This window comes from Motacilla alba, chromosome 7 (genome assembly GCF_015832195.1).
Source record: "Motacilla alba alba isolate MOTALB_02 chromosome 7, Motacilla_alba_V1.0_pri, whole genome shotgun sequence".
NCBI lineage: Eukaryota > Metazoa > Chordata > Aves > Passeriformes > Motacillidae > Motacilla > Motacilla alba.
The window spans coordinates 15,821,737-15,848,647 of NC_052022.1; the positions used below are offsets into that span (position 1 = coordinate 15,821,737).

Below are 26,911 nucleotides of genomic sequence, written 5' to 3' on the forward strand. Positions count from 1 at the left end.
TGTGCATTATCCTGCTGTGTACAGCTGGGGAGGGGGTCACAGCAAGCTGGGGAAAGAGAGCTCACACCTAGGATCTGCACACACAGTGCCACCTCATCCCTCCAACCCGGCATCCACCTTCAGGTGTTTCACCTCAGGGCCCGGTGGAAGGAGATGTTCTTCTTCAGGGTAATCCAGTGTTGGCTAGTGTAGTCACAAGAGCAATGCCTAGGGGGTATTTATATGGTGAGCACTACTGGGACTATCTGACTGGAGGTGAAAGGGTGTTCATTGTTTGGGAAACAGCTGAGTTGCACCACCAGCCTGGAGCACCCTGGAATGCCAGAGCACTGGTATATACCTGATGCCATGGCCATCGAGGGGCCATAGGCACAACTGGGACACAGCAGGACAGACAGTTGTTCCTGAGCACAGTGCCAGGAGGTGAGCATAGCCAGAGGGACAGTCCTTTGGGGCTGGCCAAAGCACTGAACCCTCCCCATGTCATGTCCACAGGGTGATGGTGGATTTTACAGGTACCCACATCCTCAGCTGCGGTGGCACCAGGTGGCCCTGCCCTCCTGTCACAGTCCTCAGGGCAACAGGGGAGCCCCTAGGTAAATCCCATGTGGAAACAAAACCCCTGGAAAAGGCAAAGTTGATTGAAGGTTTTTATATCTCTCTCTCAAGCAGGGAAATTAGGTTTGTGTTAGGAGGGTGGAAGCTCAGTCCTTGAGGGCTTCAGAAATGAAGAGCAAAGTGGCTCACAAGCTGCCTTGAGGGCACAGCCCTGTTTTCACATGAGGCGCCCCTAGATGACAGGGTCAGGCCACAGTGTGCCATGCAGACGTGTCTGTCTGGCTTGGCCTTACTGCTGGCTGCAGCTCCCCAGAGCTGGGTTTGGGGAGCAGGTGTGTCCCTTCCCCAGGGCCAGCAGTGCCATCCTCAGTGGCACAGCTGCCCTCCTCCTCTTCCTCACTCCTTGGGCAGAGGAAGCAGCATGGAAAGGCTTTGCAGGAAGATGGCAGCAGCCTCCTTAGCCCAGTGGGGAGCTTATGTGCTTGGCTGGCTTCCCCTCTCTCTCCATGGAGGTGACAGTCTCCAGCTCTGGCTTTCCATGGCTGCTCAGATAGCAGCCCTCGTTCCTCCAGTGTTCCTGCAAGCAGGAAGGCAGGCAGTGAAATGGGAGCCCCTTCCTCCTAGCCCACACCAGCCCCAGCACCCTCAGTAGGACTGCCTGGAGGCAGAGCTGGTAGTTTGCCCCATGGACAGATCCAGTCCTCAGAGCAGGGCATATGCAGAGCACCTAGGGCAGCCCCTCACCTGAGACCGTGTTCTCCAGAAAAAATGACAAGAAGCCAGTTAAGAAGACAGGGACCATAAGCAGGGAGAGGAAGAGGAGGTCCAGTGGCACCCAGCCTGCAGGGACAGTGCCAGAATCAGCCAGGAGATCCCAGCCCAGCCAGGGAAAAGGGGCATGAGCAGCCATGGCAGAATCAGGGACTGAAGAGGTAGCTGCCTGCTGTCATGAGCTGACCCAGCCTCCCAAAACACTGGAGATGTGTGGTCACCATGCCATGGGACCCATGCCTTGCCTGGGGAATGTCGCTCATACCTGTGGCCAGGGGAGCCAGAGCCGTGCCAAACCAGCGCGGTACCAGCAGTGCCATGAACATGGCAAAGCCAACAATGAAGATGTTCCTCCCCGAGTCAATGTCTGTGTACTGGAAGTAGGAGATCCCCGTGCCCACAGCCACGGCGTAGGTTACACAAAGCACCCCTCCTGCGAGGGGCAGGAGTCAGGAGGTGCCAGGCAGGCTGCAGGTGCCGCAGCAAGGGGCAGGGCGGGCTACCCACCGTGAACTGCCAGTGGGATGCGGGTGAGGAGCCCTGCCAGCCTCGGGGACAGGCCCAGCACCATGCACAGCAGGGCGCTTACTTGCACTGAGCGGCGAGAGCCAGCCTGGGAAAGAAGAGTGGGAAAGTGAGAATGGGTAGCATCACCCCCTGCTCTGTCTCCCTTCCCCTTCTGCTCCACACACCTGCCTTTACCAGTGCTGGCTTGGTGACAGTGTGGCAATTACGAGTCCCCCACACCTGCTTGACTGCCTCCTCATCCCTTGCCAACCCATTTCCCCCTACTTTGGCCTACCTGCGTGAAGCCAGTGGCACAGGTGTTTGCAATGCTGGAGGCTGTGCCCCCTGCAGCGCCCAGCAGTCCTGCCAGGAGGCTGCCCAACCCTTCCATGCAGAGCCCCCGGTTACAGGCGTGAGGAGGTGGCCGGGGAACTCGCAGCAGCCTCCCACACAGCACATAGCAGCCCACCGAGTTCATGCTACAGCCGATGGCCATGGCGACGCCCACTGCCAGCGCCCGGGGGGTGAGCCGCGGCCATCTCCCCGCTCCTGCAGCGGAGGGAAAAGGGACAGGTGATAGAAACCCTGTCCAAACGTGGATGTCTGCACTCAACCCTGCTGCCCCGCACCTGCATAGGGGATGCAGATCCAAGGGGCACTGGAGGTGCTGTTGGCCCAGGACAGCTGTGCCATGGTCACATCCAGTGATTCCCAGGGAATGTGGAAGTAGCTGAGGATGGCACAGACAATGCAGACACCAGCAAATGGGAGCAGTATCTGCAAGGCAAAAGGGGACCCTCAGCAGGGGACCCTCCTCCCCTGCCTGCCATCGTTAGCACACCATCCCTGTCCTATCACATCTCCCAAGGAGTCATGCCACATCTCCCCTTACCCCTGCAGGAAGCATCCCAAGTTGTTCTGCTCCAACACCCTAGATCCCCAACACTTCCCCAGAAGCATCCATGTTCTGGGAGCTGCACCAGAGCTTTTCATGCCTGCCTGTGCTCCAGGTCTCACCAAAGAGCCAGGCTTGAAGAGAGAAGCCTGGTGACAGTGAAGAGAGCAGACAAACCACAGTACCGAGAATGTGCGCAGGGTGGGAACTGAATACTCTGTGGAGCTCTCCCAAGCATGGGGCCAGGTACAGAAGGGCAGGTGGCAGGACCGCAGGTGTTGGGAGAAGGTGACAGCGAGGAGCATGAGCCTAGGAGAGTGAGCACAGGTCACCACACAGCATCACAGTCAGTGATGGGGCCCCAAATGTGCACCGTGCACTGTGGGGGCGCCCCATCCCTGTCCTGCTGGAGCTGCCCACCGCCACAGTCCCTGGGCTCACATACAGCAGTGCTACTCCCCAGTTAGTGGAGCAGAAGAAAGCAGCTTCCTTGTATGCAGACAGCCCGATGATGGAGAGGCTGGGAGCCAGGACCATGGGCCCGCAGTGCCGCGCTGCCCACCCACACACGCCAGACACTCCCAGCACCACCTGAATCAGCCCAGAGATCAGCACTGCTCCAGAGACCTGTAAGAGGAAAGAATGGGCCTGTGGGGCAGGGTACATGGAGAGCAGTCCAACACCTTCCCTTGGCCACATTCCCACTGCCCCAGCAGCTGGGAACAAGCGCTTGTTTCATGTGCTCTGCTCACCCCAAGCACAGAGAAACATATATGTGGACACGCATCGTGATCCCCATTGCCTTCGCAACTCTCTTCATGGCAAATCCCAGGAAAAGAGACTGGGGGTACAGGGATATGGGTGACAAGTGGAAAGATGATGGAGTAGGATAGGCACCCCCATTTCAGCACTGGAGCACCCACCTCTTGCAGCGAGTCAGCCCAGCTCCCTGTGTCTCTGTAATGAGGTACAAGGCATGTACTGGCCATGGCTGTGCCTGGAAGGGAATTTTGGAAGAGTGGGATACACATGGATCTTGGGCTCCTGGAGCTGTGTCCAAAAGCATGCCGTAAGGTGACTGCTGGCTGCAGTAGGGGAAGTGTGCCAGCATCTCCGTCTCCATAAGCCCTGGCCCTGGGGAAGTGACCAGATACATTGCAAGTGTACTCAGGAGTGAGCAGGGTGCTGTGCACCATCACCAGAAGGGCCAGCAGGCAGGAAGGACCCCTTGCCACCCCTCATCCCTATTCCACCTACCAGGCACCTCATCGTTGCCATTCCCCTGGCACGAGCATGGCCCAGGCCCCAAGGGACACAGGGCTGTGCTTACCATTCCTGTCTGTGCTGGCACCAGGGCACAGGTGGGAACTCAGCACCATGGCAGGGACCAAGTACTCAAAGGATGGGATTTGAACCAGCGGCAATCTGAGGAAGGGGACAACAATGGCACGTTAGGGAGGAAGGACAGGGAAGGGAACAGGATTGCTCCAAAAGCCCAGGCTGCCAGAGGAATGGGGTGGGGGAAGGGAAGCAGCTAAAAACCCCAGAGTGGCAGGAGGTTACCCCATATTCTACATGTGCCCTAGTACATCCCAAGTGACAGCACATGGAGGGAATACAGACGTCAGAGGCTTTGCTGAATCCCATACCCAGCCCATGTGGGCAGCACAGGCATCAGATGGTCTGAAGGAGCTGTGTATGGTGTTGGAGCAAGGCAGTGAGGAGCTAGAGGGAAAGCACAGCAGTTTTTCTAGAGGTGTACAGGGGAGGGAGGGGACATCTGTGACAACTGTGCAGAGATGCAGCACGAAGAGCTTTTCCTTGTGCCCCTTCCCATTTCCAGCAAAGCTCAACTTCCCACATCCTAGGAGACAGATGTGTCCTGCCGTGGCATCACCCTCCTCCTGGTGACAGCTGCTCCCCCTTCATCTCCCTTGCTCACCGGCTCCCCAGGGTGGTCTGCAGCACTGTGGAGATGCCGCAGACAAAGAGGCTTCGTGCCAGCAGCTTGCTGGTGGTCTGGGCATGAGGTGGCTCCTGGGGCAGAGTGGGCAGCAGGAGGAGGTGGAAGATGCAGAGCAAGGAGGTCTGCACAGCCAGGTGCTGTGCAGGGAAGAGATGGAGCAGTCACAATTCCTTGCAACACCAGCTCCCCATGCCCAGTCCCCCTGAGAGGGTGGATGCCCACGGACAGCACCTGGGTAGCACTCACTCCCACCCACTCCTCTCCCAGCCACGCTGACCAGAGCCCTACACACCCTTTGCCTGGCAGGATGCAGCCCCTGCCCTGCAATCTCAGAGGATCCCAGCTCTCTCCTCATTGTCCCATCTCTCTGGCTGCTCACCGTAGTCCCCCCTTACCTGAAGGGCTAAGCAGCAGCTCATCATCCAGGAGCACATCTTCTGGGAGCAGCAGGATGGGAGCATGGGGCTCCCAGCTCCAGGTGCTCTGCCACGACCCCCATTCATGCTGCTGCCTTCCCCACACTGCTCCCAGTTTTCAGCGCAGAGGGTGGGCAGGCTCCCACCCCCAAGAGCTCCTCCCAAATCCTCACACGGCTGAACTTCCACCTTCTGCAGGAGCTGCCCCAGGGTTAGCCATTAACTTGAGTTGGTTAGTAATCTGCCCTTGTGGCCAGGAATGTAAGTGTCACCCTGGTTTGTCACCACGAGGGCCAAGTGACAGGCAGCCAGAAGCAGGCCCTCAGACACTATTACAATGCCAACTACCCAGAGCTTGGGGCCCATCACTGCCTCTGTGGGCAAGCGCTGGGTAGACCACAGCCTTGACACCTCTTTCTCCATGTGCTTGGACTACGCCCAGCAGCAGCATCCTCGAGCTTCAGTATGCCCTGCTGATGCTTGTTTCACCCCAGCATCTGCAAGGGCAGCTGCTGCTCTCCTGGTCCAGCCTGGTCTCTAGTGGGGGTCTGTTATATGCCCCAGTCTCCTAGGAGTGTACTGAATCCTGCCACTGGACAAGGATTCCAGGGACAGGAGCTGCCTGCTTGGCTGGAAAGGATACACAGGAAAGGGATGCTCGTGTTTTTGTCACGGGGCAGAGGTGGCTGTGTCAGTGACCTGGTCAAGCCCTTGCTGCTCAAGGCTCACTCATTAACAGGTAAGGCTTTGGAGAGCAAAGAGCAGTGAAGAGAACACGCATTCCCCGCATTCCCAAGGATGGGGAGCCTCCTCTCTCCTGTTGTCCCTGCCTGCACTGGATCTGATATCCCTCCTGTCGGGAGAGAGACTGCAGGACGGGCCTTGCAGGTCTCCTGGGCTCACTGGCAGCACCTAGGGTTTGGCTTGCACAGTGGCTCCAGGAGCAGGCACAGCTGCATGGACTTGGCTCCACTCTGGGGCAGGCATGCTGCCAGTATGGAGCAGCTCAGCAGGACAAGGCAGGCACACAGCAAGAACTACTTTTATTGGAAGAGATTTGCATCTACAAAAGAGTGAAAAACAGGTGTAAAATCCACAGTAAAAAGAAGGGGCATGATGACCTGGCCTGGTCAGCAAGACAAGGTGCCTTCTTCCCACTCTGAGGAGCAGTCAAGCACTATTTTCTTACAGACAGAGACAGCTGGGATATGGGATGGGGTCACAGAGCACCCCAGATTCAAAACACTCAAAACAAGCAGGATAAGGAAGTTCAGCCCTAACCACACCTCATCCCCACCAAGCCCATCGGGGTACCTGCTTGGTGTCACTCTTCCAAGTTCCAAGAAGTGGCCTAACAGCCCCCAAATATAAATACTGCTATGACCAGCCAGCTCACTCCTACCTCCTTCAACCTCCTCTCCCCTACCCCAGGCACCCCATCTTCTCACTGGGGTCACTGCCTTAGCCCCTCCACCCTGCACACACAGTCCCAGCCTCCAACATCCCATATGCCACCTCTGTCCAACACCACTCACTACAGGAAGAGGTACAATACCCCCTTTGCACAAGCACTCCAGCCCAAAGGCAACCCATATTAACCCTCCACCTATTAAGTTCCCACCCCAGCAAGCCAGCTCTATGCCAACCTGTCCCAGCAGCCCCAAGTGAAGAACATCCCTGCCCTAGGTGGGGGGACACAAGTGCTGGTTTGAAAGTAACGCAGGGGCCTTCAGCCCCATGCAGTTCCAGGGATCAGGGGTCCCAGAAGTGCAAGGAAGTGAGTTGTCACACTAGAAGGGAAGAGGAATGGGGCTGCCGTCCTATACTCCTAGCTGGGAAAAATGAAGCTCTTGATTCTACTGAGATCCATTGCAGTATGCAAGACGCACTGCTTCAGCCCCAGGGGGTCCAGCCAGTCCTCACGGTTGGGGGCTGCATCCCATGTGGGGCCTGCAGTGGCTGAGCAAGCATGGCAGTGGAGCACCGGAGGAGCCGGGAGCACGGCGAGTCCAAAAGGGCCAGGCTGGCTGGGGGCTGCGGTGGGGGTGGTACGGTTGGATCTCTCACAGGCAGTGGGCACTTTCCGGAAAGGACCTTGTGCGAGGCGCCTGTGCTGGGCTAGATCAGGGGCCTTTGGGTAGGACAGAGCCGTCATCACGCTGCTCCACAGGTAGAGTGCAGTCGCTGTGACACCTCCACGATGTGGCTCCTTGGTCGTCTCATTCTCCCCCAGGCAACGGGTGCAGCTGGCTGAGGAGACATTGGGCAGCTCGGGCTGGGGTTGGCCAGGGGCTGAGGCTGGCTGGGCATCCAGCTGGCACCTCCCCTCCTCGGGGAACAGCACAGGCCGGGGGGCTGCAGTGCTGACGCTCCTGACGCACACAGACCGGTGCACCACGGTGATGGAGGCGAAGATGGCTGCAAAGCCCGTCAGGTACACCACACCCAGGAGGCAGGCCAGCTAGGGAGAAGCCAAAAGTTAGCCCAGACACCCCCAGCAGCAGCACTCCCACCAGCCATGATGCAGCATGGCCACAATCAACCCAGCAGCCGTGATAGAAAAAAGCATCACCAGCTCCAGGGCCGGATGCCGAGAGCAGGCAGCCACACTGCTAACAGCGGGCAGCACACAGCCTGCCCAAAGCTGGGCTAAATATCACAAACCAAAATGCCCCAGATAAAAGCCAACAGTTCCTGTTCAAAACCTTAGCAGGTGCCCAGTTGCCTCCATGCCACCACCATGACCTTGCACCATGACTTGTTGGGGCTGTGGTCCAGCACAGGCCACACTACCCAGCACTAGGCTGCAGTGCCTCAGCCAGTGCAGCTGCAAACCAGCATCTTCTGACAGCTTCCCTTTTCAACAGAGAATAAACCGAGGTACTGCTCTCAGTGGAAAACAGGGTCCTGCTCCAGATCCACAGCCTGCTAGGTCCCGTGTTCTAGCAATTAGCTGCTCTCCTATGCCCTTACCTTCACCACTTGCTGGTAGAACTGGCCCAGCACATGCTGCCACATGGACTGCTCCATGAGGACACACAGATCTGTGTATGTGAACCAGCCACGCCACATGCCCTGTTTTTCAGCCACACTGCAAGGAAAATAAAAAAAAAAAAAAAGGAAAAAAAAAAGGGAATGGTGGACATGATATGGACCTTCCCCATAAAAGCAGCTTCAGCCCAGGCAGGCTTGGAGAAGATCCTGCTTAAGCTCTGTAGAAGGGAGCTGCAGAGCCTAGCTAAGGCTCAGAGGTGTCCCCAACCTCTTATTTCACTGCAGCAGAGCCATCTCCAAGCAGGGGCAGAGCCAGGCTGCAGCATAGAAAAGGGATCACCCCCACCCTAGACACCTACCGTCCTTCCAGCCAGCTCAGCACTTCAAACAGCTCCCGAGGATCTGTGTAGAGACTCCAGTCCTGCCGGGACAGCAGTTAAAGGTCAGTGCAGTCAGGGAAGGTCACTCAGCACCCAGACACATCTTTCTCTATCCCCTCATGGGAGCATGTGGGACAAAAACAGAAATCCAGACTCCCCTCGATGTGTCTTTTCCCCTGCTCTGTGAAACAGTTGGCAGCAGTTACAGTTTCACTTACAATGGCACTCAGGAAGTTCATCTCCAGTGTGTTCATGGTCTGGACGTCCACCTTCCCTGCTGCTCCCCACTCGTCATTGAACACCTCCTCTTCCTCACCCTCATCATACAGATACTTACTTGCAACCATCTGAAAGTAGCACAAAGGACAGAATCTCAGCCTCCAGTGCACTCACTTCCCGCCAGCCCAGTTACCCCTGCCCACTGCTCACCATGGAGATCAGGAAGAGGTCTGAAGATGAGATCTGTTGGAGGTATTCAGGGTTCCGGTGCCGGAGTCTCTCAATGTAAACCAGTGCCAACATCATGGAGCAGGGCGAGATGCAAGCTTCCCTGTAGGACAGGACAAGAACCAATGCTACAAACATCCCAGGCACCAGGACACAACTTGGCTGCTCCCTCCCCATGCAGACAGTAGGAAGGTTTAGCAAATTGCTAAATAAATCACAGCCTTGCCAGCTCTGTGCCAGTTGTCCTGAGCTGCAGCAACAGAAAGTGCCAGGGATGCAGGGTGAAGAGCAGAAAGCCCTGGTTTCTGTTCCCAGGCACAGTCAGCTCCAAACTGAGCAGCCCTGCCTGCAGCAAGGCATGCTGCGAGGGCTCAGCTGCCAAGAGGGGCCTCCAGGTTCAAATCTGGTTACCCAGCGAGCTGCAGATCCAGCCAGTACAGACTCCCAGTAACAGGAGCCCATATGCACCCCAGAGAGCAGGATAAACTCAAAGCCAGCTGCATCAGGAAGTCACTGTGCCTGCTGCCCATGCCTCCAGCTTCTCTTTGACACTAATCAGGCCAAGGTACAAAGCCAGTGGCTGGCCCAGGAGACATAAGTGAGTCACAGGTAAGACCAGAGCTCCAAGTTCTGACACAGGACATGAAGGGACAGGTTTTGCTTCTTACCGAGATACGTGAGACACATATTTCTTTTGGAGTCTGCGGATGGGACTGGGAGCCACTTTCTGCAGCAGCTCCACAGCAATATCTAGGACACAAAAGCACCAAAAGAGTTAGTCCTGTGTGGTCCAGCCCATGCCCACCTTTCCCCTTCTCCCTACAAGCCCATCAGGTCTTGGTGTTTGCTCAGCCCTTCAAGTTTAATTTAAACTATGAGGCCTTATCAGAGGTCAGGGACAAGTGAGGAACAAACATGCAGGGCAGGCAAATCACAGCAGGAAGAGGATGTGAGTGACCAAGGCCCTGCAGCAGCGCCAGATCAGCAGGTCTGTGTCACAGGGAACCACCAGCAGTCACTGCAGAGGAACATCCTGCCCTCACCCCGCAGGACTTCAGACAGCCCTTCTGGAGGCCTCCTTGCTTCTTGGGCCTGATGTCACACCACATCTTCATGGTCCTTTGCTCCCTTCCAACCACCAGCATCCTCCCCCTCCAGATCTCATCAGCATGGATCCAGCTTACCCTACACCACCCTGAGATGATGGAATACCAGATACCCATGTGAGCAGCAGCCCGAAGGCACCAACAGGTATCAAAGCACTCATACGGCGTAACTGCAGCCCAGCCTGCTTTCCCTGCACTCAGGGACATGCCTCAGCACTCAAGCACAGACACTGACATTTACTGGCAGGTGGCTCCAGCAGCTCCCATCTCACTTCCCTACACAACAGGACCAGCTGGAGCATCCCAAGCAGCACTACTGTGTGATGCTAGGCAAGAAGTGCTTTAGACAGGAAACTTCATTTTGTTTCTGAGCCCTTGGCTGACAGAATTGAGAGCAGAGCTCATCTCAGCAGCCTTGCATTTCCAGCTACCAGGGGAAGCATCACTGCACCCCTCCTTTCTATGTCTCTCCAGCAACTAAGAGAACAGCTGCACTAACATGAGTGATTTGCCCAAAAAGCAGCCACCAAGCTCAGAAAACACTGCTCTGAGGAACTTCCCCACACCATTCAGGCCACATCACTACCGTGATGTGCAGCCAGGCAGACACAGCTTCAGCCACACACTGGCTGTGCCCAGCCTCTCCCACTCCTGCTGCCCTCTCTGCCCCTCCAGGCCACCACTGTGCCACCACAGAGGCAGCACCGACATCTCAGGTGATCCCTACAGGCTCATTCTGATATGAAACCAAATTCTTCGGCCCACAAATCCAACTCACAACAGCGTCCTGTCCTAGAGGGAATGGACAGTAGCTGGTCAGTTTCCCACCTCACAGCACAGCACGCTGAGTGTGGTTACTGTTCCTCTGTCTCCAGAGGAACAAGTTCACATTTCAACTTCTCCCCTCAGCCAGCCCCGTACTGCCTTCTGCAACCAACCTCCAACACCAAAGACCTTTTCCTGCTATTCCACTCTCCCAACAAGCCTCTAACTTGTTTGAGAACAGTGCCATAAACTTGCCATGACACAGGTGGAGCAATGACACAGGTGTACCAAGACAGATGTCATAGTCCTGGGCCCCATTTTTTGAAAGCAGCTGGTGAAGGAAGGCTGTAAAAGCAGATCAGCCCATGGACATATTCTGCATGTGCCACTTTTGCCCCCAGCTGCTGGAACCACAGCATTTCCTGAGCGCAAGGCAATCATTAGAGTTAATAGCCCCCAACAGTTTTCCTGCATGACTGTACCCTTTGAACTTTCATCCATGGAACAGTCCCACCTCACACCCTGGTGTAATGTCAGCCTCGAGCCTCCCCCACACCGCTTGTGTTGGAACTCGTGACTCTCAGCAGTGCCAGGCAGCTGGCTGCTCTGCCTGCGTCTGCCCTGGCACCACGCACTCAGCATCCTCTTCCTCACCAAGGCACATCACACACAGCCTCCTAGCAACCTCAGACCGTTTCCCTAGGAAGCAGCTCATGGAAATGCTGAGAACTTCACACAGCAAAGGCCCTCTAGCAAACCACTGCATGCCCCTTTCCACTCCTCTCTACCATCACCTACACGAGTCAGCCTTAACCCAGCCTTGTCCTTCTGCTCCCCAAAACACTGCTGAATTAACAGCCAAAAAACCCCATGATTCAGACAAACACAGCAAGAACTTGTCACCTTGGTGCTCACAACTAGAAGCTGAGCAAAGCCCTGAGTGTTTTGCAGAGCACAAGCAATTATCTAAGCTCTCAGCAGGAACAAGTGCACAACCTGCTCTGACAAGGAATTCACAGGTAATGTAAAGGACTTCATACACCAGTATAACGATGCTGAAAATGCAGCAACAGCCAGACGGGGAAACAAAACAGAGAACAGAAACCATGAGGCTCTGGCATCCTGCCCTGCTGTGTTGTACTGACAGGGAAAGGCTAGGCAGAGGTGGGATTTGGCGCTGGGGAGGAAGCAGGTGACCTATCGGTCTCGGCCCCTTGGGCTACTTCCAACCCCTTTGACTCAGCATTACCATCTGGGGACAATCAGCAACCCACCTGCCACAGGGCTGGAGAGATTATCCAGGCTGCAGTCTTTGTCCCAGCCATAATAGAGCCGCTTCCGCACTCTCTCGCTCAGCTGCTGGTGCCTGGGCAGGAACTGAAGGCACACAGAGGAACGTGAGGAAGGCCCAGAGCACTCCTCACACCGTGCTTTCCACCCCAGCCCAGTTCAGGGCTACACCGGGCCGGGCCGTGCTGCCACACGGGGCCCCCCGGGAGCAGGGGATAGGGAGATCACCCCGAGGGCCTGCTAAGAGCAGGCTGGGCCGCGGACGCTCACCGTGAACTCCTGGAACCCGCTGAGGGAGAAGGCGCCCTCCTCGTCCAGCAGCAGCTCGTCCAGCTCCATCTTGCCGGCTCGCAGGGCGGGGGCTGACAGATGCCCTCCGGCGATACGGGGCCGGCTCTGAGGGCGCGGTGCCGGTCCGCTCCGAGGCCGAGGCCCGGTGCAGCGTCGGGAGCGGAGCCCTCAAAGCCGCTCCCAGGCTGACCGCCGCCGCCCGCCCTTCCTGTTCCGGCGCGGGGGAGCGGCCGCTCCCCGCCCCTCCCGCCGCCGGGCGCACGCGCGGCCGGTGTCACCCGGTTCCCCCCCGGCTCGTCCGTCCCCGGGCGCACGCGCGCGGCGGCAGCGGCCGCCGGTCCCTCAGGCGGTGCCGCCCGCCCGGGCCGGTGACAGCGGCGCCTCCGCCCTCTTCCCCCCCCGCAGCCATGGCGAGCGGCCGCGCCGAGGAGGCGGCGGCGGCGGCGGCCGAGGAGGAGGAGGAGGAGGCGGCGGCGGCAGCGGCGGCGCGTCTGGCGGCGGCGCTGCGGCAGCGGCTGCGGGGCTGGGAGGCGGCGCTGGCGACGGCGCAGCGGCTGCTGGTGTGGGAGAGGCCGCTGCACAGCCTGGTCACCGCGGCCGCGCTCGGCGGGGCCCTCTGGTGAGCTGGGGCGGGAAGGGGGACCGGGAGCCGTCGGTGCCGCCCGTCCGGTTCGTGCCCGTGCCCGCAGCGTGCGACGGCTTCGGGGCCCGCGGCGATGTCGCTGGGTTCCGGCGGTGTGCGCTCCCGCAGCCCGCACCGCCGTGGGATATGCACAGCCGGGAGTAGCCGCGCTGTTTTCCTCTGACAGGCATAAACAGGCCCCTCCCTGAAGGGAGAAAGTGCCAGGAGGATTTGTCTTGTCCCACGATAATAAAATGCAGATGGGCCCGACTGGAGCCTCGCCCAGGCACGTTTGTGCTTAATTTTTGCATCCGTGTTTTTATCAGTTCGTTTCACTCGGTAATTGCGATCAGAGAGCTCCTCGGCCTCCTGCATCGGCAGCTGCCCTGGGGCGTTTTATTTAAACCCTTCTGCTCGGTAATCTTTCCCGGGAGGTGCTGATTTTTCACCCGGCTTTGGCGCGAGAGCATTCCCCCCTTTCCCGTTTTCCCTTCTCTGCCTCTCTTCGGCCGGGCAGCGGCATGGGGAGGTGGGAGTGTGAGTGGCAGAGCCCAGCTGTGGATGGGAATGAAAAACATCCTGTTTGTTTGTATAAACAGTGAGTCAGTTTTACTGATGAAAATGCTCTCAGCCAGTGGCTTACCAGCAGAAAAGGTCAGAAGTGGCCAGGGATAGAGTTTAATGTTGGTCGCCGATGAAATAGGAAAGGGCAGATTCTGGAGTTAGAGGAGGGAAAAATAAGTGACGAAACAGCCTTCGAAGTCTCTCTGATGAGGCAGCTTATCTTCTGTTCCCTCATCCGTACGATTATCAGAAGTGTACATGGTAGCCAGGCGTAAACTCTTGGACTACTCTACCAGCTGAAAAGTCTCAGAGCAGAGCTGCGAGGTGAGAAGGAGGGGGAGAGGTGCAGGTGGTAGGGGAGCTGGCAGGGATAGTAGACAATGACAGCCCAGTGTGAAAAGGTAGAGAAGAACAAAGAGTGCCCAAAGTATGGGACAGCAGAGAGAGATTTAAATAGAGGAAGAAGAATAATGTAGGGTCTCACAGAGGATTCAGCCAGCATCTTTTAACTGCAGGGTCTCACAGAGGATTCAGCCAGCATCTTTTAACTGCAATACATAAATGAGGTGGAATAGGAAATTCTTCCAGAGATGATGTGTTAAGCTACAGAGTTGCTGTTCAATGAGGAGGAGTACAAATGTCATTGTTTAGGTCATTAAAGGTCCTGTAAGCCCATGGAAAGTGCAGCTTTTGTTCTGTGTGTGCCCAGTGAGGCACATTTCACTTCCAGTTCTCCACCTGTGACTTGGCAGGAACCCCTCCCTGCTCTGCTCTGTGAGATTCTCCCTGACTACAGTCATTGTTCGATGTATTTGTTGCCGGCAAACACTCACTGAAGAGGAGCAGGGTAAAAAAGCAAAACTGCTCCTCCTTTCTGGAAAGGAATATTCATTAAAGAGGTGAAGGTGAATGCATTTCCCTGGTATTTTTTTTTTTTTCTGGAGTGACTTAAAAGCAGCTCCTCTGAACTAGGGAAAAGGATGAATGCAGCCAGCCACTGCTGGCACAGGTGGCACCCTGGCACCTTTGCTGTCAAATCTCTGTGGAGTGGACAGATAACTCTTTGAGTGGCATTGCACAGCTGTGTGTGAGTAGTATTGTGTGAGCTGGCAAGTGGCTTGAACCAGTGTGTGGATGTGGGACATGAAAAGTTTTATGATAAAGTCAAGTGAGCAGCTAAACCATTTAAGTGCTAGCTAGGCTCTGGTCAAACAGAGAGGTTTGTGATGAGAGAATGGGCATCTAGAATGGCAAGATGCATTATCTGCATGTTATGCTAGACTTTGCCATGACAAATGGGATGTAGGTTTTCAGCAAACAGGCTGAGTGGCAAACAGTTTTCTGCTACAGCAGTTCGTCTTTATGTTATCAAGAGCCTCCACCTTGAGGCTTTGGAGGGACTTGTAAAAGTGAGCGTTAGCTTTGTTTTGTGACCTAGAGAGGAGCTCAGAAGCAGGGAAGGAGAGCACTGGAAGATGGCAGGGACTCAGCTGTCTGGTGGTGGGCAAAGGCACCATTTGAGAATGTGCTGTGGTGTGGGTGGGTATCTGCAGAGTACAATGCTTGCTACAGTGGCCCTTAGCAGTTGGGCATTTCTGCTTTGAGCTGTATCCATTTATTCACCAAGAGCAGTAATTTACTGCCTTTTGCCTGTCTAACAATTTCTGTTTCATTTCTAGGTTGTTTTCCTCCACCTCCCTGAGACCCCTCTTTCTCCTCAGCATGTCCCTTCTTGGCATCCTCTTGTTGGAGAAGTGGAAACCCAGGTTCCTGTTTGATTTCTCAGGTATGTGATGATTAGCACTGTAGATAGTGACATGGTTCTAGTGTTACCAGCTGCTGGGCTATGGCTTTGGCCCTTCCTGGGCTCTCTCAGCAGTCATGTAAGCTCCATTCCTACTTTAACTGCAGGTCCAGGTATTGGTACTGTCCCTTATCTTTTTGTGTCAGAGGATTAGGATGTATCCTAATAATCTGGGCATGTATCCTAATACTCTGGGCATGGAGAATTGCTCTCAGTGCTGAGAAATTCTGGGAGTGGCTAATTTTGAGAGTGACTGAGGGGCCCAGCTAGCTTGCCAGGAAAGCTAATGACAGGGATGATGTGTTTCTACTGTGTCCTTTCTCTCCTGAAAATGTGGTAAAAAGATCATTTCAAGTCTGAGCACTTATGGCCAGCTGAGCTGAGGGAAGGAAAGGAGGGGAGGGAAGTGTATTGGTTTTAGTTAAGTTCAATGTGGGCTTACTCCCTGAAAGAAGCAGAGCAAATAAGAGCCACTTCTTGTGGCAGGTAGCAGAGTGGATGATGAAGTCTGACAGCAGCAACAGTTAGTGTATTGTACCTGTATTGAACAGCATCTGATCCCCAGCTAATCAGTGAGTCTGATCACCTGTCTTGTCTTTCCCTTTTATTGGAGGGTCTGTGCCAACGTTAGACACAAAAGCAGCAAGAGGAATGGCCTCATAAAGGTGGTAGACATGGATTGGCTGCTGTCTGCTTTGAGTCCCTCCTTCTTTGGAGTTTATTAAATGACAGAACCCAGACCTGCCTACTGCATCTACTGCTACTGTTCAAAGGCAGCTCAGGGCCCTCCATCCCTGCCTCTCTACTCTAGGGAGAGTTTCTGAATGAAAGCCCCTCTATATGTGTGTTTGTAAGGTGCCCTTTATTTGACCTGAAAGGGTACTGACTTAAAGGGTGCTTTCACAGAAATCCTGATAAGATTAGTATGTTACAGCTGTAGTCTTGAAACTGTTTGCTTTGTGTGGTTCAGGTAACCAGGCAGTTAAACTGGACTGGCCAATTTAATTTCCTGCTTATTCACATTGTTTTTTTAAGGGAATAGTTTAAAGCCAACCCAAACCACCTCGCTTGAAACATGTCCAGAAATGCAAAAGCCTGGTGTCCAGTACAGAATGGTGTCATTGAGGCAGGTGGGGGTGGAATCATTCCAGCAAGTACTTGGCCTGTAAAAGTTGTGTTGTCATAGAAGAAATAGGAAATTCATACTGAAATCAATGTATATGATGCAGAGCCATGAAGAATAAAAAAGAAAAGCAAACAAAACAGCAACACCAGAGATTAGGCTCATCCTATGCTATCAGCTCTGCCAGAATTTGGTGCACATCCCAATGCATCTCTCCTCAGTGTTCTTCACATATTTCATGCCTTCCTGCTTTTCTGCTGCAGAGAACAGGGACACCTTTCTGATCTGCCTGTTTAGGTCACAGCCCTGATTTTGACATGATCCACTGGACCGTGTTTCCTTTGCTTCCACAAGGAAGGAGTGGTTCTCTGCATTCCTGAGGGGCCTCCCATTGAATTGGGACTCCTGAACACTTAGAGGTTCTTGTTTGGCTCCCACTTCCTGCTGAAGCAGAGCTGCTTACCTCCTTAGTGCTTCCTGTTAGTCTTTTCTGGAGTTCTGGCAGATGGGTCAGTACCATACCTTCAAGAGTCAGCATGTACATACAAACCTCAGCTTGTGACAGTTGTGTATGTCTCAGATGACTGCTTATAAGATGACTTCTGAAGGAATGCTAAAACCTCAGTACGTATTTTGCAGTTACTCACACACTGTGATCAGTGTCACGCTAACAGCATCAAGATGTGCAACTTTTTTTAGGCCCTTTCAGAAGGGACTGCATTTTTTCAGCTCCCATGCAGGGTATTTCCTCAATATCTACATGGAGTTCTACTTAGATACTATTTAAGGACTTAGGAAACATCTCCAGTTTCACCTGAAATGGGTATCAAGTAGGGACGTTTTGGTAGCATCACTGTTTGGCAGCTGTGTTTTGGTCAGTGCAGGAGAGTGCAGTGTGGAAGAGCTCTAGCAAAAGTTGTGTTGCAATTGGATGTTAGTACTCCTTAAAAAGGGCCCCTGCTTTCTAGCGGAGTTTACACACAGATGAAGAATGTCTCTTGGAGAAGCATTGAAAACCTGTAAGAGCCAAGGAATCCATCAGCAATAATTTGTCGGTACCAACATGTAACCTAAACTCCTGCGTGGCTGTCTGATCTCTCAGAAGAGTCTGGTGTATGTCAAATGATTTGTATTAATCCACAGTCCAGTGTGAAACGCTGACAGAAAGATTTCAGCCAGTTATTGATAATCTGAGGCCAGCTCTGGGTGTCCTGCTTGCCAACTTAGTTATACTCGTGCTTGACAGTATTTCAGCACCGGTTGGAGTTAAGCCTTAACAAAGGGAACATTTCCTGTTGGAAGTGCTCTAGTTTTTTTGGGATTGGACTGTTCTTACAACTGGTCCAGTGCTTTGAGATGGCCTGCAAGCAGACTGCTCTACTACAGGAAGCAACATACTGTTGATCTTAAAGACAGCTTGGGTTTTGCCAGATAGCTGAGATCACGTGAAGACCCTGCAGCCTGCTGAAATGTTCTGCTCCCCAAAATGTCTCTGAAACCTTCAGGATCAACTGAGGAGAATTGTTTCACTCCCTCTGCTGGCGTATTTTGGATGGCTTGGATGACTGCAGCCAGTTGAGAGGAGTGTGGTTCCTGTGCCATCCCACTTACTGTGTTGCTGGCACATCTGTGCAGCAGAGGTGGCGAGCATCCCAGCTCCTCATTTGATACACTGTACAACTGGTGTAGCCAGCCCTCACAGACTGGCCAGTGCCAGATGTAATGTATTTGGTGATTTAGTGCAGGTGATGGATGAGGCTTAGAGATAGAGCTGGATTTCTGTGTGCTGCAGTTAAGCAGCTTTAGATTCCTGAGCACAACAACAGAACACAGCAATGGCGGTGGCAGGAGGGAAGCAGCTGCCCTGTGGGGGTGGAGCTGCCTCCATAATATTCACACTGCAGCTCAGTCTCCCTCTGTGAGCTGCCCCAGCCGCCATGCCAAGCGCTCGTGGGCAGAGGAGCAAACGGGCAGCCCGGTCTGAGAGCAGTTGACTCCTCTTGTCAGGCCTGATTACTGGAAATCTGGGTCACGCTCTCAAAGAATCGCCTCCTCCCTGGATGGCTGGCCTGCTGCTCCACTGCGTGAGCCGGCTGGTGCAGTGCCTGCAGCGGGAGGAGGAGTCTGGCAGACTTGGCCCAGCACCCTGAGTCTTGGGAGAACAGTGGCAGGGCTGCTACAAGCAGTTGGTGTCTTCTGTGGCTTGAGCTGGGTGGAGTCTGAAGTCTCACTGTGTGATTGTAGTGCTGGTTGTTCACATCTTTGGTGCATTTCCCTGAGGGAGTCGCTGCCACTCATGGGCTTTGTGCCTGGCTGCTGATTCCAGGGAGGATTCAAACCCTTTTTGCACACGTTGCATTTCTTTAGCCCGTTTCTAACTATCAGCCTAGTCTCTGAGGTTAAACTGTCTTCCTTTATTTTAGTTCTTTTGACATGGTGACATGCAGTGTAGGGAACAGGGTTAGGGTTATAACCTCATGCCCCAAGTTTGCTGCTGGTCAGACAGCATCAGAGATATATCAGTCCCTACCAGCTCTAGGACAGTAGGCGGACTGGTACAGGAGGGTAGAACTCAATGAGCTATCACAGCATGAACAGGGCATTGTTAAACACAGGAGACTTACAAAGACTATGTTGATAGAAGAGCTTTGGTTGAGCCCTGTACATCCTGAGATACCAGTCAGCTTGATATCACAGATATCCAAATCTGTGAGCAACCAGGCTGATGAATTTCAGTTGTAGAAATTGTTTTCAGTCGTAGGCAGAGCACAATCATACATGACCTCTGCTATTGAAACACCACTCCTTTTTTCAGTACTGCTTTAACTAAGTCCCTGCTTGATCATCACTGTGTTCAGTGCAAAGGGGAATGGGAGAGCCTTTCCCTTGTCCTTATCCAGAGTGATGGATCTTAGGAGTATAGTTATATCTGTGCCTGGCACAAAAGGCTGTCAGGAGACATAAAAGAGCCCTAAAATTAGAAAATTATGCACAAGACTGCTATTTGTTACTTAATTCCATGGGAGAGGATGGAGACAACAGGGACATCTCTGGTATTTGTACATAGCATTCTGCCAAGGACTGGGCTGGTCAGTGGGAAATGCAGCTCAGACCTCCTGGTGCCATGTTTAGCTCCAAAATGGAAGCTGAAGCTTTGCCCAGCTCCAAAACTGTGCTGGCAGCCCCCTTTGAATGACAAGTGCTGGCACCCACTGTGGGAATGGCACTGGCCAGACATGTGGGACACCAGGAAAAGCTGCATGATCCCCAGAGCAGACAGCCCCATGCATGCACCACGATACACCCCAGATATGAATGCCCTGCTGTGTGTGTGTTGGGCTGCAAGGTGTGCTGGGGTGCCCAGAGACCAGTGGCTCTGCTGCTCCCAAGTCTCCAGGCACGCTTCGTTAAAGCCTTCGCAGCTCAGGCTCCAAGCCAGCGATTCCGGCTTGCATGAGAGCACAAAGAAGGTCCCCAGGGTGCATCCAGAGCTAAGGATGATACATCTGCAGCTCTGCTCTGTTCAACTGGTAAAAATGTCGGGTTGTATTTTTTACTTGGCTGACTAATCTGCTCTGTTCTCTCTACAGCACAGCCATCAGAGGAGCCAGGAGGAGAGAGGTAAGCTCACAGATGTGTTCCTTGGTGTGGGGAGAGTGGGGGAGCCTTAATTTAGTATGGTGATCTCACCTATTTTCCTGTTGTCAATAAACTGCACGGCTCCTGCTGTGAAACATTGCTAGTGACTTCCGCACTGGTAGCTGCTTATCAGCTCAGGAGCCACAGTTTGGGACTCTGGGGAAAGCTAGTGTTCTTTCTGTAGCAATAAAGCTCAAGTACTTTTCATAGTAGTTCTTAGGTTTCTTCCCTGGATCTGTCCTGAGCTATTTTTAGAGTCCTCCAGAGAGAAGGAGATCACTGAGACTGACTTCCACGGGCTGAACGTGCTCTCTCTGGTGGCGTGGCTTGCATCCTTGGCCGTGGTTGTGGGTCTGAGCACTGCGTTCTGCCTACCTTGGACTTGGTGTCAGAAGAGGCCATATAGCCAGTTGCACCTCCAGTGCTTCTGTCTGCGTGGCTTTGAGCAAAGTGCTTTGCATCTTGGGCTTGTGGCATGGGGATTCTGTGGCATGGTATCTGCTGCTGCTTTGCTCAGGTGTCTCTTGACTTTCTTCCTGATTGAAGGGAAAAACTGTCTCCAAATCAAGCATCTTCCTAGTTCAGTTGAAAATGCAGTCAGTGTTGTCAAGCCTCGGTAGGCAACTCTGCTTCCTGGTGCAGCTGTTCCTCTCCCCCAGGAAAACAGACCGTGTTCAAAGATTGTCTTCTTGCTCTTGTCTGTCTCTAGTGAGGGGGTGACTTCAGGGGCACAACCTCACCTGCTCAGTGTCCCTGAGCTGTGCCACTGTCTGGCAGAGAGCTGGGTCACCTTCAGGCTCTACCTGCAGGAACTGCTACAGTACAAGAGGCAAAATCCTGCCAAGGTAAGCTGGAGATACCTACTCTTCTGTGCAGGGGCTTTTATTTCCATTACTCGTGCCTTAAGAAATGGAAGAATGTAAATTCAATATTTTTACAATTGCTATCCGTGTCCAATATTTGCTGTTCGTTCCTTGCAGATTCTATGCCATGGGAAGTTTAAATAATGAGTAATTGACTTCCAGTGTTTGTAAACTGGAGCTGAACTTAACCACTCCTGTGAATGGCTTGCTGTACTTGATTTAATTTCTTAGTGTGCAAAGGAAGCTCTTAGATTGGGACTGAGGAGAAAAAAAGGGAAGCCTACAGTCTCTGGCCCTTTTATGAATTCCATTCTTAAGCTGGTCCTATTTCACTAGCCAGGATTGCTGCTAGCATAGTCCAAACGCAGTGCTGTTTCTGAGTGCATGGAAGCTTGTCATTAAACATGTTCTAATGGCTGTGATGTATGTTGTTTGGAAAGGATTTATAGGCAGGAACTGCCTTAGCATCACAAAAAGTAGGGCAGACCAACCACTAGGATTGTGTCAGGCTTCCTGGCATTCAGTGTGCCGAAAGGAGTGGGTTTCTAACCCTGCTTATTGCTCCTTTTCTGTCCCAGCCACAGGGAGTAGAAGACCAGGTCCGAAGATGCCCATAAAGAATGAACTGATTGGGAGCAAAGCCCATAGAGGAACCTTAGCTTTTGCAGACCCTCTCCATTATGAATTGAACTCTTAATTGCAGGATGTAGTCCATATCTGAACCCATGCCCTGGTTTGCAGATTGTCTATTCTCATTTCCCCCTGCCTGCCCCCAGGAGAGTGTAAGAAAAGCCAAGGGCTGCACCATTATACTTCGCTTTTTCCAGAGGAGAAGGGTCGTGGTCTGATGGGAACATGGGCTCTGCTGATGCTTCTGCCAGCTGGTTTATGTCACAGCAGTGGCACAGCATCTGGTGACTGCGTAACAGGTTCCTGTCTCTGTCAAGACAGTACAGTTTTCTCCTGAGGTGCTGAGCTTTACAGAGAGATGTACAAGTGGCAATTTGCAATATCCCATCATATCCTCAAGGAATGTAATTTAGTTCATAAAGAACCATCTGATAAAGTTTTGATTTGTTTATTGGGGTGTTGGGTTACTTTGGTCATCCAGCACTTGAACCTCTAATGCTTACAGCTTAACCCAGCCGAGCTGTCCGAGTTCTGACTGTCAGCTCCTGAATGTACTTGGTGCAGAGCTGGCTGACTGACTTGGTTAGGGCCATCCCTCATGTTGCACTAAATGGGTTTCTGGCATGGGTTCCATAGATGTGTCTCTGCCTCTTGTCACTTCTGTTTGTTCTTCTCTCTTCTTTCAGTTCTGCATGAGTGTCTGTTCAGGCTGCCTGATTCTGGCTGTGGTTGGACACTATGTTCCAGGCATAATGATCTCCTACATCATTTGTGAGTATAAGCAGCACTCTTGTCTGACTTAAGCTGAGACATGACCTAACTCTGCTGTTGATAGGCTGGTAAAAGCAGATTTGTAGTTTTCTCAAGGGGATCTGTGCTAGATGATGAATCAATTTACAGGGAATGTGTTCCAGGAAGTCTCTGTAAGCACGTGCATGCAGTACGACTGCAAAGGCAGGAGAGGGAGCCGTGACTAAAACATTGGTGCCCTCTGTTCCCCACTGCTGAGGCTGTGTTGGCCGAGGCTCCAGGGAAGCAGGAAGTTACAGTCTCAGTTCCTAAGGTGGGCAACTCCATATCGAGAGTGCTGTTAACAAAGCTGCATGCTGGGTAAATAGACCTTTTTCACTGCATCGTGAGTCCCTAGTAACTCTGTTCTGGTGCTCTGCTGCGAGTGCATCTACACATGAGCTCGATGCAGCTACCCATACAAAAATTTTGGTAATACTTCGTTTTAATTCTCATTTAAGCTCATTTTAGGGCTTCTCTTGCATGTTGGGTCTGGGGTGCAGTGGCTGAAGAGAAGGGCTTATGCTTCATCTTAACATAAATCTATATTCTATCTAAGATCTGGCAGTAGAACCTGGTTAATCAAGCAGCTTTGCAATGAGTAAGAAGAGCCATGGATGAGGATTTTTAGGCAGTCAGATGGGAAAGAACATGCCATTTAATGGGGTTTCCTTTGAAGACTTTCTTGGTGGCACTACAGGAAGAGTCAGGTTGTGCTTGATCTGTCTCTCACACTGCTGCATTCCGTGTCCATAGTGCTCAGCATTCTGCTGTGGCCTCTGGTGGTCTACCATGAGCTGATCCAGAGGATGTACACACGTTTGGAGCCTGTCCTGATGAAACTGGACTACAGTATGAAGGCAGAGACGCTGCACCACAAGCATGAGAAGAAGAGTAAGGAACCACTTTCTCTAGCTTTTTTTGGTGCTGTAGAGGGTGGAGCCGTAGCAGAAGGACAATAGGAGACCATGTCTGCCAACACTGTGTGGTGACAAGCTGCAGGGGAGCAGGGGAAGAGAGGTGAAAACTTCAGGGTTATGTGGAGAGCAACTGTGTGCTCTCAGGCAATCCTGAGAACAGCACATGAGAGCAGCAGATTATGCTTGTCTCCAGGAACCCTGTGCACTTCCACAGAGGAAGTAGGGGATAGTGGTGTATAAAGGCAGAAAATTCCTTCAGTGTCATGCAAAGCCTTTCTTCTCTTTCTCACAGAACGACAAGGGAAGAGCGAGCCTGCAGCAGGTGATGAGCCAACAGCAGAGACGGAGAGTGAGAGCGAAGCAGAGCTATCAGGCTTCTCCCCAGTGGTAAGAGTTCAAAGAGCTTAGCAGGAGCCAGTCCCTCCTCTCTGGTCTATAGCAGCTTGAGAGCCAAGGGGTGATCTGAGTACAGAGACAATGATGACACACAGCAGAGCAATACATCACTTTTTTGTAGAATTCTAAGGGGAAAAGGTCATGTGTTTGATGAAGGCCATCATCTCCAATCTGGGTGTTGAGAATTTGGTGCCACAGAGTTGATGATGCCATAGTAGGGCAGGGCCAGCCATGCCCCAGCCTCGTGCTGACCTCAGAATTACTTTGATGGTTATGCTTCATGCTCAGAGAACGTGAGTGTCTCCTGAAGAGATGAACTTCCCTGCTGTAATGTGCAGGGGCTCCTCAAAACCAGAAAAGGGAGTTGAGCAGCTCTAGTGTCTCTCACACAGTTCTCTGCTTTCAGACAGATTGTGTGTGACCTTTCCATATTTGCACCACAAAACAAACCAAGCAGCAGCTCAGGGCATGTAGCTGGGCTGTCAGGTGGGAAGTTTGTTTCCAAAGGAATGTGGATACATGAACCTCTGCTACTTTGAGAAGGCTTTGTTGCGCTCTGTGGGAACGCAGAAGGGAAGGGGTGTTCTCCTTGGTGATCCCAAGGAGAAGAAGAAGGATCAAAGCCTTTTGAGACTCCTACAGTCTCATCCCATCTTGTGCTGCCTGTTTTGTGTTCTTCACTGAGAGCAGGCAAACCTTTGGGCAGTGATTTATTGCAGGAAAGCCAGTGAGCTGAGACTACCCTTCCCTCCAGTGCAGGGAGCACTTTGCCAGCATACTGTCCCTCCAGCAAGGACTTCTGCCTGGAAGGTCTGGAGGTGCCCATAGGCAGCATGGGTACTTAGACACACAGGAATTTGTCTCTCTGCCTTCATCCCATGCAGGTGGATGTGAAGAAAACTGCCCTGGCACTGTCAATCACAGATTCTGAGCTGTCTGATGAGGAGGCTTCTATCCTGGAGAGTGGGGGCTTTTCTGTTTCAAGGGCTACCACCCCACAGCTGACGGACGTTTCTGAAGGTACGTAATGGGACACCTTGCTGCCCCCTTATCCTCAGTGTTTTGGCCCAGAACAATGGTCATACAAATGGGAGGATAGGGAGAGAACCCAGCTATTTGCATGGGAAGAGCATTGAAAGGAGGAAGGAAAAGCAGTGCAGCATGCCCTGACTTCATGGCTGATCATAAGCTGGTCCTGAGTGGATATCAGCCCCTAATTATTGCCCCAGAAAGCAATGCAGTCTTGTGACTCCAGCAAGGGAGCAAGGCCACCCCCAAAGTGCCACAGAAATAACTGAATAGAATAGTCACACACCCGTATATGATGCTGGGTGAAACAGGTCAGACTTACTAGCTCAGAGAAGGACTGGTTAGTGGTGAAGAACATGGAGGTAACCACTCAGTGGCCACTTGGGTGTCTGGGAAGGAGCAGGCAGGCAGGTGATGTAAGCACAATTTCCCTGACCTTGGGAGTTTTAATGGGAGGCTCTAAATGCAGAGAGCGTGAGCTGGAGCAGGAAGTCCTCTCTGAGCACAGAGCACATAGAACAGGATCACAAAAGAAACATTACACATGAATCATGCCACTGGCAGAAGGGAATAACTGCAGACCTCTTCCTGCTGTCCACCAAGGATGGGGAAGGTACCTTAAAGTCAGCTGTGGTGTGTCATCTGGGGAAGGTGGGTGGGAGCTCAAGGTGAGGGAACATGAACCTTAATGCTGGTGGTGCCTTTCAGACCTGGATCAGCAGAGCCTGCACAGTGAGCCAGAGGAGTCATTTTCCAAGGACCTGGCAGAGTTTCCATCCGTGGAAGAATATCATTCCAGAGACCTGGGACCACAGAGTGATGAAGACGCGTTTGGTGTGCCTCTGGGTCCTGAGCTTGCCCACGCTGCCTGTGAGCTGGACTCAGCAGACAAAGAGGCCACGGACTCTGACCTCTCCATCCTTCGCCTCGCGTCTCCTCTCCATTTTGTAAATACACACTTCAATGGGAGCGGGCAAGTGGCAGGAGGCAATGCAGAGCCAAAGACTGTCCCTGCCCCAGGCCTGGGCATCTGCATTAACACGCTGAGCGAGGAGATCGTCACCACTGCCATCACCACAGCGGTGCAGAATACCCTCTCTGCCCTGCTGCGGTCCTCAGAGGCCAGTGAGGGACCCCCCCTCGCCGAGTTCCTCCCCACGGAGCCTGAAGAGAAACTGAGCTTCCAAGCACACCTGTCAGAGAGCGAAGTGGTGGAGACAGAGACAGAAGCTTCACCGGAGGATGAGGAGGAAGCAGATGACTTTGAGCTACTGGATCAGGGGGAGCTGGAGCAAATGGATGTAGAGCTGGGGTTCGGAGAGGAGCAGGAGGCACAAGAGGCTGCTCCATCTCCCTCCTCTCCCATGCTTGCTGAGCTGCCAAAGCAAGGAGATGAGGAGGAGGCAGTGATGACAGCAACATCTATGTCTTAGGTCTTACCTGTGCTCCCCCTTTTCCTCCATCATCACTGGAAAGAAGGAAAAACTCACACAGTGAACGTGCAGTGGGTTTTTAGATGTTTGTGTTGACTGGGATGGAAACGCATCAGTGTTAATGTGCTGTGTCTGGAATAATGAATCCTTTCCATCCTTCTAGAGCCTGGCCTTCACTGGCTGAGCAGGAGGCCCTGCAGCTGGGGAGGAGCCGGCTCCTAGAAGCCTTATGCCACAATTGAAACACCAACCCCAGCAAACGCTTCCTAGTAATGGTGCAGTATTTCGGTCTGTCTTCTGTTTGTCTTTTGTTTTGCACGCTGAGTACCAAGCTAGCTGTAGCTGCTGCTAATACCCACATCCCCAATAGGACATATGCAATCTTATTTTATTGGGTTTTTAAATGGCTTAAAGTGTAAATAATTTTAATTTTCATTGGTTTTGTCTGGGGGGAGGGTTGGGGTGCACAGTCAAATGTGGCTCTCAGGGGCAAGCAAAGGGAAAGGGGTCTTTGGAGCCGAGGGTACCAGTAAGGGGGCAAGGGCAGACGGGTGTTGTGCAAAGAGACCTCTTCTGCAGACTGTTACTGTCTTTTGTGTCACTGCTGGAACAGGGCGTTGGGCAATACCTGCTTTTTTTCCCTGTCTCATTTGAGTTCTGTTACTGGGTGGCTGTGGAGTTGATTTTTTTTTTCAATTAATGAAATTCACTCC

General features: G+C 52.9%; 3 protein-coding genes across 6 annotated transcripts; 1 reads left to right on the top strand and 2 right to left on the bottom strand.

Annotated features, from left to right (window-relative positions):
* Positions 1-637: 637 nt before the first annotated feature.
* SLC23A3 (solute carrier family 23 member 3) lies at positions 638-6,041 on the bottom strand. 4 transcript variants are annotated; one of them, XM_038143183.1, is made up of 12 exons: positions 5,093-6,041; positions 4,674-4,768; positions 4,062-4,156; positions 3,655-3,728; positions 3,177-3,358; positions 2,917-3,040; positions 2,466-2,613; positions 2,132-2,385; positions 1,837-1,942; positions 1,595-1,762; positions 1,303-1,398; positions 638-1,135 (listed from the first exon to the last, which is right to left on the bottom strand). In XM_038143183.1, exons 1-12 carry the CDS (start codon positions 5,198-5,200, stop codon positions 804-806), a joined length of 1,782 nt encoding a protein of 593 aa, XP_037999111.1. In that variant the 5' UTR covers positions 5,201-6,041; the 3' UTR covers positions 638-803. The 4 variants fall into 4 exon arrangements, with proteins under 4 accessions (XP_037999111.1, XP_037999113.1, XP_037999110.1 ...); XM_038143185.1 differs by having other exon boundaries at positions 2,306-2,385; positions 4,674-4,834; XM_038143182.1 differs by having other exon boundaries at positions 4,674-4,834.
* A 98-nt stretch (positions 6,042-6,139) lies between these two features.
* On the bottom strand, positions 6,140-12,606 carry CNPPD1 (cyclin Pas1/PHO80 domain containing 1). The gene is made up of 8 exons (XM_038143193.1): positions 12,366-12,606; positions 12,080-12,182; positions 9,603-9,684; positions 8,917-9,037; positions 8,706-8,834; positions 8,467-8,528; positions 8,087-8,204; positions 6,140-7,574 (listed from the first exon to the last, which is right to left on the bottom strand). Exons 1-8 carry the CDS (start codon positions 12,432-12,434, stop codon positions 6,942-6,944), a joined length of 1,317 nt encoding a protein of 438 aa, XP_037999121.1. The 5' UTR covers positions 12,435-12,606; the 3' UTR covers positions 6,140-6,941.
* Positions 12,607-12,646: 40 nt separating this feature from the next.
* On the top strand, positions 12,647-26,779 carry RETREG2 (reticulophagy regulator family member 2). The gene is made up of 9 exons (XM_038143187.1): positions 12,647-13,005; positions 15,252-15,358; positions 20,090-20,120; positions 20,848-20,983; positions 22,318-22,402; positions 23,177-23,314; positions 23,633-23,727; positions 24,621-24,756; positions 25,474-26,779. The coding sequence occupies exons 1-9, from the start codon at positions 12,794-12,796 to the stop codon at positions 26,196-26,198; spliced, it is 1,665 nt and encodes a 554-aa protein (XP_037999115.1). The 5' UTR covers positions 12,647-12,793; the 3' UTR covers positions 26,199-26,779.
* Positions 26,780-26,911: the final 132 nt, after the last annotated feature.